Source organism: Hypomesus nipponensis, chromosome 27 (assembly GCF_054491055.1).
Source record: "Hypomesus nipponensis isolate SF chromosome 27, ASM5449105v1, whole genome shotgun sequence".
Classification (NCBI taxonomy): domain Eukaryota; kingdom Metazoa; phylum Chordata; class Actinopteri; order Osmeriformes; family Osmeridae; genus Hypomesus; species Hypomesus nipponensis.
The window spans coordinates 13,906,873-13,925,529 of NC_140387.1; the positions used below are offsets into that span (position 1 = coordinate 13,906,873).

Here is an 18,657-nt window from a genome sequence, read left to right on the forward strand (position 1 = left end):
GAGTATGTGTGTGTACATTTGTATGTGTGTCTTCCAGGAGGGCCCAAAGCTTTTCTTATAGAACCCTTCTTCTGCAATATTCTGTGTTCAGAATATTTCTAAATGTCAGCATGTCTCAGTGGTCAACGATACTTATAGTTGCAGGAGAAATTGAGAAGAGAGACATTTGAAAATGTTCCAAATAATGATGAGGTAAGGATTGCGGTGCAGATAATGATCCTCATCCTTCAGCATTTGACTAACTGTTCAGTATCATGCATATGTATGTACGTCCACAAGGTACACACAACCCTGCATTGCAGAGTTATTAAAAGTGCATTGTGAAATGATCTGACAGTAGAAGATAAATCCACAGAAATCAAGACAAATAAAAGACAACATGGGAAGAATAGTGAGGAGCAATAAATGAGTTAATCTTGTACTCCTCACTGCCAGACAAGATGCTAATTGGTTTTCTGGGTTGCAGAAAGGGACTGCACTGAAAGTCAGCCAGGTAATGTAGTCTGTTCCATAATAAGCAAGGACTCCCTTATGCCTTACTGATAATGTATAGTTATGTGTTGATTTCTTTGATCTAATAGATTAAGCCTTGAGAAAACATACATTGTGCGGATGATGCGTTTAGAGTGGATTATACTGTGGCAGATCTCTTACTTACAAAAAGTGATATCTCTCGTTCTTGAACGTTGTTAAGCATAACTGCAGAGCCAATGACTGTCCATGAATGCAGCTCAGCTCATAGGCTTGTTGCCATGGAGATGTTAAGCGCAGGTCTTCCAATGCCACACCCCACACCATGCACCGTTTTTCTCTCTCAGACTGTTTCACACACACATACCGCAAACATACTTCACTTTTACACACATTGAGATTGAAACAATTCTAGAATGCAATCACTGATGGACAGACTAAAGGATGCTCTGTGGATTTCTGTGACAAACAAGTTGTCTGAATGAATGTGAACAAAAGAGTGGCTTCTGAACTACAAGGTGATTCATCATGTGTTGTTAGCTATTTCTAGGACAGTGTGGGACCAGCAGAGTACATTTATTGAATGCAAAGTAGGAACTTGGAATTAAATAAGTTGTGTTTACATCCTCCCAAGTGGTCGACTCCATATGGTCAACCACTTGGTAGGATGTTAGAGTCATTGTTAGTCATACAACACTGCCATGCTGTGCACAAACACAAGAACAAGCACATTCTGGTTCAATTGAATGATTATGGGAAACAATTCCTTTGGTGTGTTGGAAAGCAGTTTACAGATACCTTCTGTAGGCTGGGAGTCCTGTCCCCATTTCCCATATGCTAAAGATTGTAGTTGCTTTTACATGATGGTTCTCACACTTCATTGTCTAATTTATTGTTCCAATAGCAGTCAGATGTTAATCAGCAAGGGTCAAGATGTGGTCGGATTGGTTGTTCTTACGGATAATAGTTGGGTATCAAAGAAAATGTGTAGCATTGTTCTCAAGACTTTGATGAAGAAAGATTTCTGTCCATCTCTTCAGTAACAGCATGACTAAGTTCAGTTGAGTTGTGGGTTTCATACTGGTAATATATTTAGTATTAGCCATCTGCAGATTGGAGATAGAGTTTAACAAACACCCTGACATAAAAATGACCAGTTCGGACACAGCAGTACTAGCAAAGTCTTTGAGGTATGAAGATCAGAGGATGGTGTTTACAGTGAATAGAGAAAAACTGCAAATGTTTACTCCTCGACGGGTCTGCAAACGCCGTTGTAAGCAGAGATTTGTTAAAACGTTTGTTAACCGAAGGTTGATGTTTACAAACAATTCGTTTTAACAAATCGTGTCGATAAAGCATTTGCTGACCTGTCGAAAAGTAAACATTTGGTTTCTTATATACTACAACAACGTGGGAAGATCCCAAATCAAAGTTCTTTAGTGCTAGGTCCATAAAAAACATTTGTTTACCTCTGCGAACTTTCAGGAAGTATACAAACGGATTTGTTAACTTTTGAGAACGTCTCTGGACTAATAAGAACAGCGTATTGGTCCAATTATTATACTAGTATATAAGAAAAAAAGATAACGCCAATTGGTGTTTGTTATATTGGCAGGCAGATACTACATCATAGAAATATGACTGTCATCAGAACACAGGAGGTTGCAGTAAGAACACATATTAATGGATAATAAGACGGAATATACGAACACATAAGGTAATAGCTGATCTACTCATTGCGATTAACATAAGACCATAGGAAATCCCATTTCTTCTGGAATTCTTCTACTGAGGTTCTTCTACCCCTTCAACTTTTCTTTCCTCTCTGCTCTCCTCTTACTCTTTCTGTCTGATGTACAGTAATTATGGTAGAGTAGGTAAGATTGTGTTCATGTTGTAACATGTTTGCCATGTAACTGATGATTTAATTAATTTGTAATGTTATTAAATACCAATTTCATTTAACTTCGACCATTCTTGCTCTAAGTCAACCCATAGAGTCAGATAACTGCAATTCCTGCATATTTGGTTAACATCAATACACTTTCCAGTTAGGACACAGTTGTTTGGCCTAAATTTAAACTTCTGCACTTCCAAGTAGTCAGTTTGAATGGAGCAAACCAAGTTAGTGTTCTCAGAAAAATAGTAGTGTTGAAGAACACGTTAAGAGTTTCTTCCGAAACATCTTTTTATTTTAAGACAATCTAACCAATAAACAATACTATTGGTTCCATAGCCAGGATGGGTTTTAGCTTTGGGCATTTTATTCTATTAGTTTGTGTTACATTTTAGTTTAAATTGAGTCAATTTACTTTTATGTAGAGATAATAAAATACTATCAAAAGGACCAAAATTACTATACTTGAGTAGGATGATGTATTGAAACACAAATGTAATGATTACATAAGGCCATACATTTTTCACAGGTGGAGCTAACTCAATCAATAGCTAAATAGCTGCGGCAGTCAACAAGGTACAGTAGGAAATCATCCGGCAGCTGATCCTGCTGCCCTTGACATGAACTGATGATCTACTTGGTCTTTTCAGTCCATTGCCTGTCACTCAAGTCTGTTTCCGGTTTTCCATAATTGTTTTATGGGAAATGATGTTTGTGGCCCATTTCAAGCATTATTAATGAATCTGCATGTGTGTGTGTATGAGCAAGTAGAAACGGTACTGCAATGTAACAGGTTTATGTACCTTGTTCAAACCCCATTAATCATCCATGATTCTGTGAATGTAATGTTGCTTTTCACTGATGTACTTTATGGTAACAAGATAACTCATTTGTAATGTTTGTGTACACAAACATATTAAGAGTTAAGTATTACAATTATATGATTAGGCAATATAGTATTGTAGAGCTGTATTCAACATATTACAATTAAAATATATATTCTTTTTTTCTTCAAGCTATGTTCAATGTACGAGATAGTTCTTATGACGATTAGAAATCCAGAGTAACAAAAAACATTACAAAAAACGTTTTAATCTCCTCTCAAGGAAAAAGGCACATTTAGAAGACAAGTCTGGCACAGAGAAATTGTTGCATAAAATCAAGTTAAAAATCAAAGCAACAAAAAAAGAAAAGCTTGTGCTAGTGCTGCTCTGGCATAATCATAGTAGAGGGACTTCTGTTTCCATTAACCTGAGCTTTTACTGCTAACTTTTTTGTTTCCTTGGCAAAATATTTGTCTACCTGCGGAAGCATGACAATAGCAAATTGTCTGGCTTCCAAACAAACCCAGAGGTCATACACAGATTTGTGTTGTTTTTGTTGTCCACGCTTCTGCTTTCACTTTTGAGTTTGTTAAACATTAAATTAAAAAAAAGAAAAGTATTTTTCCCTTTCCTTAAGAAGAGGGTGTCCTTATTTACGACACACTATGGTTGTGAAGTGAAAGGTGGCTTCATATTTAACAGATACATCCAATTAGACAATTTATTTCTTTGTAAAAACATTTCAATCTAGTATATATTTTTCCATTGTGTTTGCCTTTTTGGACTGACAGTGTGTAATGGCCTAAGCAGAATGTACAGGTTGAGAAACGTTACAAACATGTTAACATGTATATCAAACATACAAAACAATGTGTTTATGATCCTGCTATTGCAAAAGAACCTTACTTTGTAAATCAAACTTGGTGCTTGTCACAAAAACTATTAGATGGGTATTAGTTGGCCAAACTGAAATTTGACAAACAGGACTGGTTTCCATGTAAACTAAATGAAGTTGAATGTAACCAGTAAATGGGAGACACATGGTATAGCACTGAGCAAAATATAGTATTCTTTGTTATGTCAAAATATAGTCTAACTTTAAAATGTTTGAACCATCTCCAGGGCCATTCAAGTAATACAACACCTCATTCAGTGGAGATTAAGAAATTCCTTAAATGTCTTCATCTGATCTATATCTAAATGTTTTTTTAGAAATATGAATCATTCACATAATTCAAATGAAATGCTGGAATAAAAAAGGTCTACAATGTTATAAGCAACACTTTACATTAATGTTACAATTCACTACCGTGTAACTTCATAGTAATGAAAATAACTACATAGTAATATCTATGTAACTACAATGTTGTTGCCATCAAATTCCCCTAGTATCTCTCTACTAATGTTTGATCTAAACTTAGGTTTTTAATTCCCAATTAATTTTGGTTTCAAATTTCATGTTGACAGTCCTCACATACCCTCTAGTAGGTCTGTGATGAAGACAGATGGATACAACCACAGGAGGAATCCAATTAGGTCAAATGGCCGATGCTCCATTGCTTGTGTCCCCTGATTTCCTCTCCTACTCCTGCTACTTCTGCTGGTGACGTGGGTGGCAAGGTGGCAGTGCCCATGTTCACACAGTCCTTGGGGGCAGTTGCTTTTGATACATGCCTGCCAGCGCCTTGGCAGCACTCTGGATCATCTGTCGCCGGGACATGCCTGTGAAAGCCTGGTGCCAGTCTGTCCGGCTCACGTTGGGAACGTTTCGCTCCAAGACTTCTCCCACCGTCACCAGCAGGCCCGACCAGTGGAGGTTGTAGTCCGGGGGTGTCAGGGACTGGGCCTGGGAGAAAAGGTGGTTATATTTTAGAGGTTTCTTAATATGTTTCAAGGGGGAATTGGTACACTCAATACCAAAATCAGTCAAGCAGGTTTCAGATTATTTGATGATGCAAAGCTATTAGGTTGTGATACATAATAATTAAAGTTTAGTAAACTAACAGTTCACATTGACTTTATACGCACTGACACAGGATTTAAACACTAATTTAAGCATGAAACAATATCCTTCACGACAAGTCAAGTTCCTTTACTTTGAAATAGTGTTCCAATTTTACCAGTGTCAGTCAAATTGTGTTGTTTTATAATTCTCTGCCACAGTCCAGAAGATTTGGGTGAAAGTTTTCATAATAAAGTTCTGTTTAATTACAACTCATGATAGGCTCACTTTTTGAAGAGAGCCCATGAAGCAAAACAACCTTTCAAAAAACAAAAGGTGTAACAGACATTACTATAGATGCAGTTCCAAGTAGCATGTCAAAGCTGTATTTAAATATCAGCTTGTATTAAAATGTTAATTGACGGACATTCAATTGAAGTCCATTCTGCATGGTGTACGACTATGCCTTTGACAGATTCTTGTGTTCTCCAGTGTCCTGTGCTGTGTGGTTATAAGGTAGTTTGAAATTGATTGTGGCTTCAAATTCTAGCATTTGGAGCACTAGTGCACAGTGCCCATGATAGAATTGATGCGCACACACACGGATTTCTGAAATTAAAGATACCACCTTTCAGGCATGAAAGCAAGCACCTGACTTCTGTAATGTTGCTGCAGCAGAGGGCGGCAGTGGCGCCTCCAGACATTTCATAGGGGTGGCCAGATGGGGCCACTAAAAACGTTGGGGGAGCACACCAAAATCAAAAGCCATTATGCTGGTGTAGTATAGGCTAGTTTAAAACAGCAGCTGGCCGGGGTAACAGGATGGGAGCGTGGAGATCAGGGGCGTAGACAGGGGCATCGCCCAAACCTAACATGGGACCTTGACTAGGTTTTATTTGACCTCAGCTAGGGACATGAGAATGGGAGTACTCGCAGACATTTAACATTTAAGCACAAATTTGAGCTTTATGTTATATAAACATTACATAACTCATTGCTATCATGAGTGTAGGTGCCAAATCCGATTATACCATAAATCAACAGGCAAATTTCAAATTTCTTAATAAACTAGATTCTTACTCATCTTTAGGAAAAATCCCCAAATACCCAGTTGTTTTAGCCTATGTCCTGCCATTTCTCCTCTAGTCTCTTCTCGCTGTCATTGACTACTAGTGTCACTCAACACGGACCATTAGACCCACAACCCCTCAGACAGTTAGAGCTAGAACACGTTCACTGACATGCTGCATTTATTTTGACACTGTTACTGCACAGACATCAATCGTACACAGTTTATTTGTTACAATATTAAAATTATATTGGGGCTACACTCAAAAGGTTTGGGGCTTCAGCCCCGGCAAAAATGGCTGGCGACTTCGCATGTGGAGATACACGTTTTTACAGACACACCCTGCCTGTAACTCCCAGTATAACTCCCGGTAGCCTTTGTCAAGTTGAATTCCCACTTTCCATTCAGAAACAAAAAAGGATGGCGGACGATATGCAACTCACGAATAGTGGGAGAGCCAGCAATTTTATTAGGGTGGTCGTGGCTCCCCCTGACGGCGTCACTGGAGGGTGGAGAACAGCAGTGATTCTTACCTGCTGAACATGTTCCAAGGCCAGTGGTGTTGCCTGGGTGAAGGTCTCAATGTGGATGCCGGCTCCAGGGTCCTCCAGGATCAAACAACCGATGTCAAACCACCTTGATGGATACAAAGAAACAGGAGTATTAGCAAAAAAGGGCTGAATTGTCTTAATTGGGATTGTAAGGAACAACAGGGATGGGGTTAGCCGGTTTAAAAAAAGAAACAATATTTAGACAGGAAATTATTATGCTAGCCAGCTTTTCAACACACCATGAACTGACTACCTCTTTTTATACACATTGGAATCTCCAACAGACTCCATCTGCAACATTTCCCCTTTGGTAAGGCCAATGACAAAAGTCAAATAGTGACATGGACCCTGTGTTTGAGACAATTATTTGTGGCTTCACAGGGCACATCCTGGTCCTTTAGCAAGTTCTTCTGGGAGACACTATTTTGGGTGATGAGCTGATTTAAGACCAGGTGACATTATACAGTACTTTTTTGTTGCCTTAGACAAGCTATGAACAAAATTACTAGTGTGGGCATCAGCATTCAATCTAGTTTACTGAATTGCATTGTGTTGCCTTTTGTTATAAATGCGCTATATAAATAAAGTACGATTTGATTTATCTTCCCTTTTCACAGCCTAAAGGTTCTGAGACCCGTCAGTATTGCTTCCACCTCTTGTTTGGGAGTCAGGGCACAATGCATGCTGGCAGCCTCTCAGGTTCACTTTAAGTTTACAGCAAGGACAAACAATGTAATAAAGATCAGGCCAATCAGATGTCCAACGGTACAAACGAGGATTGTGTGAAAAGTAGTGAGTAACTATGCAGAGATTAGGACAACCTAAATTCACGAGGCTGAGATGGAACTTTACCAATGCACTGTAGAAATGTGTCCATTTATTATGGAGACATGCTCTTCATCCCCCATGGATTGCTACATCTAGAACAATGTGCATGTGAGGACTCTGACACTGAATGTAGAGGGATAGACGAGGAAATTATGAAGGTATGTACTGTACTCACAATATATGTCCTATGTTGTAAAACATATATCTGGTGGTTTTGCATGGCAATTTTCTTGTGTCTTCTAGCGGATTTGTGATACTATTGTAGTGCCCCCTCTGTAATTGGATCATTTTCAATGCAGCCAAATAATCTTTCTATTACAACTTGGGTTGACAGCACTGATTGAATGCATATTTTCTCAAGAAAGATGGGGACCATGTACAGTATGGTGTGTAGGGCTGTCCCCACTCAGTCGACTAGTCGAATGTTTGGTCGATATGCTCTTGGTCAACTAAGATTTTCTTTTGCGTCAGCTGTATGGAAGTGTGAGATCTGATTCCCGCTTGTGTCACCATTGCTGAATTAAACAAATGTTCTACAGACATTTTTGATTATTTAAAGCAAATAAAGCAACTCTAAAATATATATAATAATAATAATAAAAGGTATTACTGCTTTCCCTTTTGTTAATATGCGTTTTGTTTTTTGCACACGGCACATGAGCACAATTGTAGCTGTTAGCCTAAACTCTACCATACTTTGTCTTCAGTTGGTGTTATTAATCCTTTAGGCAAAATAGCAAAGAAATCTGTTGTATGGAAGCATTTTATCAAAGTACCGGGTGTCTTAAAACATGTTGAACGCACACTCTGCCAACAATGGTTTATATTCCCTAGTTCGATCTGAATATGATGTACCACTTGAAAACCGCAAGTTGGACGACTTCGCTAATGCATGCAAACACTCGGGCATTTTTAACTATACCTAATTTTATAGCAGCTGAATCTGGAATGTCCAGCAGCTAGCTGGACATGACTACATTGAGTCTGATCTGGAAAATATTTGTACATTTATGTTTGTCTAGTTGTCAATCACCCTTCTTACGTATGTATTGCTTTCAGATGTCTTAAAACATCAAACAAAATTGTTTGATGAAAAACATTGTGACATTTATAGAAAATGTTTCAAATCGAGTCGATTTTCAGAAGTGTTCAGTCTTGCAAGGGCGTAGGTTTGGTCTAAGCATTTTCCTATCTACAAAGCACAAAAGGGTCAAAAATATCAATACTAATATGAGGCTTTATTATTTCCTGGAGTATTTAGTAGTTTACAGTGTCAGACTACTGACAGCTCTCTTTCTGCAAGTCAAGATTCACAGTGTTTCTGACTCTGACACTTCAGCCTATTAAATGACATAATCTTGTCTCTCAGGCTCAAGGGCGCATTGGTTAACTTGGAATTGTATTTTTCACTCTTCTGGGCGACGAACAATAACAAAAATTAGTTTTGCAACTATATTGTGCAAAATGTTTCTTTCGGAATCGATCCAAATTGCAGCAAAAAGGAGTTTGCTAAAATATTGGTGGGGACAATTTTGTCATCTTAAAATATTGGTGGGGACTAGTACCTAGTGCCTAAACCTACGCCCATGCAGTCGAGTCTTGGTCGACCAAAGAAAATCTTAGTCAGGGACAGCCCTAATGGTGTGATGAGCCAGGTGTTCAATGGATAGTTACTGTTTGCTATCAGAAACCCATCTATACCTTAGCTCTGGAAGACAGGAAGTAATGAAAGAATGAGCTAGGGTAACAGCAAACAGTAGACATAAGGGATGACCTCTTGCATCGCAAGCAATCTGATGCAAAGGAAACCCTTGCAATTTCCACATGGTGGCATCGCACTCTAACAACACACCTACACGTTACACCTACAGGAGCTTTTATGACATCCCATTCTAAATCCATAGGCACTAATGTGGAGTTGGTCCCTCCTTTGCAGCAATGACAGCTTCCACGATTTGAGTGTGTCTGTGGGAATCTGTGCCCATTTAACCACAAGAGCATTAGGGAGCTTGGGTACTGCAGTTGGGTGATTAGACCTGGCTTGCAGATTGGGTTAGAATTCATCCCAAATGTTTTTGATGGTGTTGAGGTCCATACAGAAATGTTTTGTTGAGATTGGTGTGAAAACTTGACTGGTGTGCACAGACTCCCGACCTAAACACCATCAAACGCATTTGAAATCAATTGTAACACTTTCTGCAAGCCATTGTAGATATACAAATGACAAGAATGAGTGTGTTTCTGAGCCACTGATTGTATGTGGTATGTTTGTTTAGAGTATGTTTGAGTGTGCATGTGTAAATGTAAGTCTACTTTCATGTGTATACACAGGAACATATAGAATAGGTAAAGAATCATTGACAGTGTCTGCGTGTGAGGGGGGGATCTGACAGAAGGCTGCCTCCCCCCTGCTTTACGTACTTGTCAGGGAAAAGCTCAGCGATGAAGTTCTCTACTGAAACTACTGGCTGCTTCTCATGGATAATGCCAGCTCGCCGCAGGCTGTCTATGCGCTCCTGGGCTCCCTGTTGAAATAAACAAGACACACACACACACCAGTGGAATACAACCTATAGTTAGATAAGAAAAAGAACACAGACCTCACGTCAATATGGATCTCATCATTCCCATTGTTTGACACACGCACAGCTTTGGGTCACCTCATTCTTGTTCTACTAAACCCCACTGCTGGCAGATCAAATCTGAGTGTTGTGATTCCTCCCTCCCATTCTGATTTATATTCCTCCTTTAGTTTCTGACAGGTTGGCAGATCAATTAATCACCTGCAACTTTGTTGTATTGGATCACCTGCAACTTTGTTGTATGGGATAGGCCTTAGATATGCCCTGACTAGCTCCATTCACCAGACTGTGTGCCATGAATTGACAAATACATTTTGACTAAAGCCACCAGCTGTAACAACAGATGCGAGGTTATAAACAGGGCAAAAGAAACTTGTGAAGAGATTCTTCAAAATGGGACCCCATTAACAAAGTGCAGCAAGATTGTAGTACAAATTCAAATGCATCATGACAACTGTATATGTAAGCTCCATATGAAATCTGATATTTACAGTATGCAATTCAAATCAACCTGTCTGGTCAAACAAACTGAATCATTCACTGTTATTAATCAGGGTGTATGGAAGTGTGTGTGTACCTTGACTCCGGCGGCATAGCCCACTGGCTGAGGAGCAATGTTGGACTGGCCAGCCTCTCCGGTCACCATTGCCATTCCAAACACCTCCTGGAAGGCATCCCTCACTGCCCCCACCTTAACCTCCTTATCTGACGTCACCACAATGTCTAGATCCCCACCCGACTCTGAAACACACACACGGGGGAGGGGAGGGGGGGGGGCACCAAACATATTGATTCCCTCACACACACACACATATTAATGCCATACTCCCCCTTGACCAATTATCTGGCTTCTCCTCATATACACACGCATAACTGCTGATGCCATTGACAGTCAGAAGCAGATTTCAGACCACTGAGAACAATTTTCTGAAAAAAGTTTGAGATACAGCATTTGTGTAGTTTGCTGTTTTGGCTCTCTCAAGGTTGACTGCATAATCCTGCAGTCTCCTCATTTGTCAAAAGTTATAAGATAAGGTATCACATTTACAGTACATTTAGTCATTTAGCAGACGCTCTTATCCAGAGCGACTTATAGTAAGTACAGGGACATTCCCCCCGGGTATCAATAAAGGTGTGGTAGGCGACAATGAAAGAAATGTATTAATTGAAGGCTTTAGCTCTTTAGATAGAAATGCAATGTTATTGAAAGTTTTTATACTATTTGGTTTGGTGCACACAAACGTCCACCAATTATAAAAACCGTATCACCAAGATTAAATAAGAAAAAAGGAGATGAATAGCGAATAAAGGTGAGTGTACATATAGACTCACTGATGTAGGGAGCCATGCCAGGGTCCAGGGTGGTGATCATGGACTCTACAGAGTGCTTGGTCTTGTCCAGGACAGTCTTCACCATGGGGTTTCCTGCTACACCCTGGCAAGAAAAAGAAAATAAAAGAAAGGATAGGAGCGTAAACAGCTTGGAAAGACGTTGTTTGTCCTTGCTGTAAACTGAAAATGAACCTGAGAGGCTGCCAGCATGCATTGTGCCCTGACTCCCAAACAAGAGGTGGAAGCAATACTGCTGTGGTGTCAGGCATGCACACTTCTCCTTTGACTGCCCCGGGCATGCCACAATGCTGTCTGCCAGCCAGAATGGAGGATGAGGCTGAAGGAATGACCTGACTTAATTACCAGACCTGGTCATTTATTAGTGTGACGGGAACAATGGTATTACCGTGCGTGTCCACTACAGCGGAGCGGAGCGTCGGCTTACAATTCATTTTCAATGAAACCGGGCGTTGACGCTCGCGTACGCTCCCACAATGCCCTACACAAGCGTCAACGCCCGGTTTAATTGAAAATGGATTGGAAGCCGCCGCTCCGCACCGCTCCGCTGTAGTGGACACGCACGGTTAGGATCCACTGATTAGTAGTGGGTAATGGTGTGGTCTAAATAAATAAATACAAAAATAAGTAGGATTGTGTGTGTGAGTCTGTCGTGGGTGACGCAACGGATTGAAGGGGATAAAACTAAGTGAAGTTATTTGACCTATTTTGTCGATATAAAACCTGTAACATTTTATTTATTTATTTGGGGTGTATTTATACATTCTAAATAAATTTTTGACAAAATGTGTCTACAGTTTGAGTGGGTATCCCGTTTTCTACTCGTTTGAATCCTCTGTATACCATTCTGACAGGACCACATTCATGGTACAGCAGTCCTCTGTCATTAATACCTTGAAGAAGCCCCATATACCACCCCCTGCGCTGGTGTCCGGGATGACGCGGGAGTCCTCGTATTCTTCTGGGAAGGTGATTGGTGAGCCAGCATCAATGCCTCCTGACATCAATGGTTGTTGGACCATGGGGTTTGTCACCACCCCTAAGAGTGAATACAGTCAGACCAAAACTACTGGGAAGTACGCAAATAGACTCAGTGTTGTGCATGAACGCGTTCTTTCATTGAACACGTTCATTTTTATGAGAACGATGAACTGAACGAAACTTAATGACAAATAATGAATTGAACAGTGAACACGTTCATATTATCTGATGTCAAGCTAAAATGTTACGGAATGGTTCCCTTCTCGTAAGGAGAGACGCTATCTAAAACGAATGCTTGCACCATGTCGTTGCTCAGTGCCCGTAAAATATTCGCTATGTAGCCTAACCTAAACCAAGTAACTCGACTTCGCACTACGTTACCCATGATTCATTCCACACACATGTAGACCAAACAAGCAACGCTAGGTTGCTAGGTAACGGAAGCTAACTAAAGCTGGCTAGCTTCCGTTTCGGAAAAATAACTCACTCTGGTGGGAGCATAGACATATATCCTATGTCTATGGGTGGGAGCATTGGAAATATTCAGAACTCATGCATCTATGCACCATGACCGTGTGAATGCGTAAATGTCACAAATGAAATGACACAAATGACATAGGCTATATGATCATATATCAGACACATTTACTTTTCGGCATGGCTGCAGATGTGTGCTGTTGTAAACAATGCAACTAGTGGAGGCGGTAAGGTGCTCAGTGTTGCCAGATTGGAAATGCCGAAGTATCGCAGCTACCAAAGGCTCAAAATGATCATATTTGGAAAATAATGATCCTGCATCTGGCAACACTGAGAAGGCGGTCGACCAATGACTCTAGTCAAGAGCTCGCGCAATAAGGTGGAACGTAAGGGAGATACACTTTTCAAAACTTGTAAAGGCGTAATAATTAGTTTGTGAAAGACATGTGTCTATGGTGAAAGACCCAGAGAAACACCATTTTTTAGGTCTTAAAAAGAGGACATGTCCGGGTAAAAGAGGACTTCTGGTCACCCTATCTAAGTGTTAAAAAACAAGTTAAGTCTTTTATTTTCAATTTCGGCATTAAAATTATGAAATGAACTGAACTATGAACGCGTTCAGAGTTTAAATGGTGAACTATGAACGTGAACGTTTCATATTTACTTGTATGAACTGAACTTTGAACGAGTTCACAAGAGGTATGAACGTGCACAACACTGAATAGACTTGGACATTGACCTAGGCTCAGCCTGGAAACATCTTCAAGGCCCCAAGATTAAGGACAACATAGCAATAATTGCATTTGTATAAAAATGCTTTTGCACCTCTGGCGCCGACACACTTGTAACACAACAAGTGTGGATCTTACCTGGCATGGGGGTGGGGCTGGAGAAACTGGGCATGAGTGGAGTCTGTGGTGTGCGCCCGGCATGACCCCGCGTGATGTCATATCCTGCACTCATGCTGAAGCCTCCGGTTGGTGGGCCAACAGGTGGGGCTGACATCATTGGAGGACAAGAAGGAGACAGGGCCATGACAGAGGAGGCCGGGGGTGGGGCTGAGGGTGAGGACAAAGCCATCCCCCCCATCAGGCTGCTGTAGGGGCCTCTGGGCATGGCAGGAGGGGGGAGGCTGGATGAGGACATGGGGGGCAGAGGACTGCCAAAGGGCGAGGGGGCGGATGAGCGGATGGGGGGAATGGTCGAGGGGGCGGCAGGGCTGGGGAAACTCTCTGGTGAAAAAATGGGGATGGCAGTAGTGCTGGGGAGGGTCATGGGACTAGAGAGGCCTGGAAAGAACACAGCAGAGAACAGCAGAATGATTTCTCAGAGTTCCACTATATTGACACATTTTTAGAGGAATAGTTCAGACAAAAGTGTACTCTACTGGTGCACTTGTCTAAAGTATACATTTACAGAATTCAGAATGCAAATTAGCACCCCTAGAAAGCATGAAGACTCTATAAGATAATGGGATGCCTTCTTGTGAGAGATAATACAATGAATCATTTGCAGTGAAACAAACATTAGCATTAATGTTAATATTATACATTCAACAATGATTTGTATTAAATTAACATTAACAATGATTTTTATGGACACATCCTCATCCACATTTCTGGGATGACATGGTGCTATGGGTCTAACAGTACTCATCCGGGTAGCCCAGACAATAGTTGATCTGACCTTACCTCGTGTAAATAAAGCTTCTGCTAGTTCCCACTGATATACTAGTGATTACTATCAGAATTGCTGGCACAGTTTAGTTAGCCTTTCAATGTCAAGGACTCGCAACCTGACAGGATTGTGTTCAAAATGCTAATCAGTGTATGATTGACAGAAAACGGTCTCATAATGTCATGAGAAAGATGAGCAGAAACTAAGGTTCTGGTCCATCCAACAAATGTTTCTCCCCATGTAATAAATTATTCTGGAGGAACTAACTAATATAGCCATGTTTCACAAATGTGCACTTTATACTTTGTCAGAGACACTATAGTTCAGGTTTATAAAAGAGAAATGGAAAAGTGAGAGGTCAAAGTACTTACCAATGGTGAGTGGAGGGGGGCTGGTGGTGGCAATCTCATTAGGTGGAGGTGCAGGTGAGGTGGGGGGTGTAGTCTCTATTCCACTCTCTTCCATCATCTTTTTGGCCTCCTGCATGTATATAAAGAACTAGTGCTGGTGATTGTATTCGCAAAACCGCAGGATTATGTCTGTAGTGATCGAGTGCGCTTATTAGCCTGTTTAGTTTCCCTTGGTTCTCAGCGTGATTAAATACAAGGTGTTGCGTGAGAGCGTGAGAAATGGTTGAAATGCCTGAAAAGGTGTTTCAAATCCAAGTAGTAGTAGCCTATCTGGGACATACTCCTTAAGCTGTATAGTAGACATATTGCATAAGGGTCGACACCTCTACCGTCTTGACTTTGCATTGACACCTGGCTTTATGAATTACACGAACAATAAAAACACCATGGGATGTTTAACATATTAAGATGTTATAATATGGTATGGTATAATATGGTATTAGTCTACACAATGTGGCTCTGGCTACATAAATGTCGTCCTTAGAACCGTCTTAGCATAGCTCATCCTAATAGTTTCAGGCTTAGGTAAAACATTCTACTATGACATATAGGTGTCCATGATACTGCTTTATTTGGGCAGACCGTGTCAGCTGATGACGATGCCACGTCTTCATGACTGGAAAGAGAGGTGAGCCGCTAACATATGCATAACATTGGACTAACCCTAACCCTTAATTAAACAATGCATGCTTCTAGCTACCTAGCTAACCGCATTATTACCGTACCTAAGGCCTCAAGGGCCTTCCTATAATAATTTATTTTCTTAAAGATGGCACATTTAGCAAACAAGCTAGCATTGGCGATCATGAGTAGCTAACGTTGAAGTCTGAGAAATTCTAACCGTACTGTAGGCTGATTCATTAAGTAGTCAATTCATACCTGTCGATTATTAACTGTAAAGACTTCCTTCTTACCAGATAGCTCAATAATCCAGAAGAACAGGTTGGACGTAAATCAATTACGAGCCAATTTAAATGGAAAGGAAACACAACTAAATCAAAACTACAAGATCTTGTAGTAGTGGGTGGTCGCCTGCTGATGACGTCAGGTATTGCCACGTCTCAAAAAATGGGGCGGTTCCAAGAGAGGGTTGAGGTTTTGGTCATTCAAAACAATAAATGCAACTCATCTTCTTTTAAAATACTAGTGCACAGTGTCCGTGATGCTGTTGGTGATTACGATGTAAGTGACACAAATAAACACACAAATACACATTACTTGAACAATAGATAGTGCACAGTAACCGTGATAAAATTGGTGGCACACACACAGATACGTGGGACTATAGATAGGGCACAGTATCTGCAATGATATTGGTGACACACCAATATTTGGAATTATAGATAGTGCTGTTCGTGATTCGGCTGGCGACGACAGTTCTTCTAAGTGGTCTTGGTACCTATATCTCTCAGATCACAAATGTCATTTTCTTTCATCTCTGAAGTACTTGTTCAACCTTAATTAGTCTATTCTAGTTATTCACCTCATAAAAGCTAATTTCTCATTATTTTAAACAAATTGCCATTGCTCTAGAACATTCATGCAAATGCTTATGTAGCCTTCATTTGTCTGTTGTTTCCTAAGTTTCAGCTGCTTATGTTATGTTGATCCAAATGTATATTGGTTCTCTGTCTTATCATCACAAACATATCTCATCACATTTAATTATTCCCCAATAAAGCAAAACTACCGAAATGTCGTTGGACTAGTACACTTCAATGTGGATTTGAGTCCCCCCCGCCCTCTCTCTGTTTCTGTTTTTTCTCTCTTTAAAATAATATTGTACTTCAGCCCTTTGACACGAATAAAGTCATGCCACCAGCAGAGGTGTCAATAGTATTCACATTCATTACTCAGGTAGAAGTATAGATACTAGGGTTTAAAACTACTAGGCCGCGCCACAGGGGTCTATAGTGCACTACCCCACCTCCCCAAAAAAACATTTGGGATGCACCTGTTTCAGCTGCATTTATGCCCATTGAAAATGAACGCACTTTAGTACAATGCAAATACATTAAAGAAACCATATAGCCTATGTATAATACTGAGCAGAGCCGGCCCAAGCCTTTCTGGGGCCTTAAGCAGAATTGATTTGGGGGCCCCTCGGTGATGCCAATACAACATATATAATATATATATTTATTTATTTTTTAATTAAAGATGCTGGAAAGCAAATTCCATGATTGCTTCTCAGTACATTATATACGTGTGAAATTACTTCCTGAAAGCATGTGCAAAGCGCAAAAACTTTGTTGCACTAAAATGTGGAGTTAGACCATTGAACAGTTTTTCTCCCGTTTTCTGCTCAGGTTTTGTATAGGTGGGGCAAAAACCCGACCTATCTATTTGGTATGGGAAGATTTACCGGTTTGCATTGGTGCATCGGCATAAAAGCTCACGATACGATTGCCCAGATCAAAAAAGTGTGCACCAAATACAATGTGGGATGAAATCGCGATGCATCATTTCTAACATTTTGCATTGGTATAATCCAATGTATTTATATAGAATCGTATGTAGGTGAACTCCTTTAGAATTTTGAAATGTGACCAATGATTTGTGACCAATAATTTTGTACTTAGATAGATTCTTCCTCTCTTAACTGTTTCTTAAGAACGCTCTCATCTCCATTGATGTCTGTGGCTGATTCTCTATGGAGTCAAATTAGGTCAATAATAATTAGCAGGAGCAGAAAATGATTAGCAGGAGCAGAAAACAATTAGCAGGAGCAGAAAACGATTAGCAGGAGCGGAAAACGATTAGCACGAGCAGAAAACGATTTGCAGGAGCAGAAATAGTTTTGCATCCGTAAAAAGTGTTGTATTATGCTAATTATTATTGACAAACACATTTTTTTACGGATGCAAATCTTTTTTCTGCTCCTGCAAATCGTTTTCCGCTCCTGCTCATCAGAAATTAAAGAGATGCACATCAATCATTAGGCCTACTTAAGTTAGTGGGGGGAACAATTCCCATAGAGTGCTCACACAAGCCACTAAGCAGCTCCAAAGCTGCGGTTTGGCTACTATGTCTGCTACAACCATACCACCAATTACCACACCGTACCGTACCACAGCTTTGTCTCCTGTCCATCCTGAACAGGTACAGTAATCTGTACTGTTCTGCGCCCTGACAGTGACAGTCTACCAACTCAGATACTATTGTACAAAACATTAGGCTATATCACAACACAGTATCATATTGAAATAAAAAGGCACTTTTACCTGTTGGTATTCTAGCATTTTTTTTACATCATGAATGTCATTACGCTTCTTTGGTGAGACCTCTAGGTACCCTGTTAGCGCGTTAGCCATCAATACATACATTTTCTATATTGAAATGGACAGTTTTGCAGGTTTGTGTGTACAATTTAAAGATTAAACTCAGTACATTCTTGAAAGCAAATTTAGATTATGAAATTAGGCTGCATGTTTGAATGTGGGTAACATTGAGAATGATTTTTGTCAACCTTACAAACATTAGTGTGAGGAAGATCTCGATGCGTTTAGTCAACCTTTGTGTGTCCATATCTGCTGCGGTCGGTGATCAGCATTCTGATTGGCTACTCAACAAGCAACGTGCTGATAGGACACCTTTT

General features: G+C 40.3%; 1 protein-coding gene across 3 annotated transcripts; it reads right to left on the minus strand.

Moving 5' to 3' along the window:
* Nucleotides 1-3,444: 3,444 nt before the first annotated feature.
* Nucleotides 3,445-16,101, minus strand: prrc1 (proline-rich coiled-coil 1). 3 transcript variants are annotated; one of them, XM_084694078.1, is made up of 9 exons: nucleotides 15,974-16,101; nucleotides 15,021-15,129; nucleotides 13,842-14,261; nucleotides 12,408-12,553; nucleotides 11,497-11,599; nucleotides 10,742-10,905; nucleotides 10,004-10,107; nucleotides 6,737-6,839; nucleotides 3,445-5,038 (listed from the first exon to the last, which is right to left on the minus strand). In XM_084694078.1, exons 2-9 carry the CDS (start codon nucleotides 15,115-15,117, stop codon nucleotides 4,829-4,831), a joined length of 1,347 nt encoding a protein of 448 aa, XP_084550204.1. In that variant the 5' UTR covers nucleotides 15,118-15,129; nucleotides 15,974-16,101; the 3' UTR covers nucleotides 3,445-4,828. The 3 variants fall into 3 exon arrangements, with proteins under 3 accessions (XP_084550204.1, XP_084550205.1, XP_084550203.1); XM_084694079.1 differs by having other exon boundaries at nucleotides 4,696-5,038; nucleotides 15,939-16,075; XM_084694077.1 differs by lacking the exon at nucleotides 15,974-16,101 and having other exon boundaries at nucleotides 4,696-5,038; nucleotides 15,021-15,135.
* Nucleotides 16,102-18,657: the final 2,556 nt, after the last annotated feature.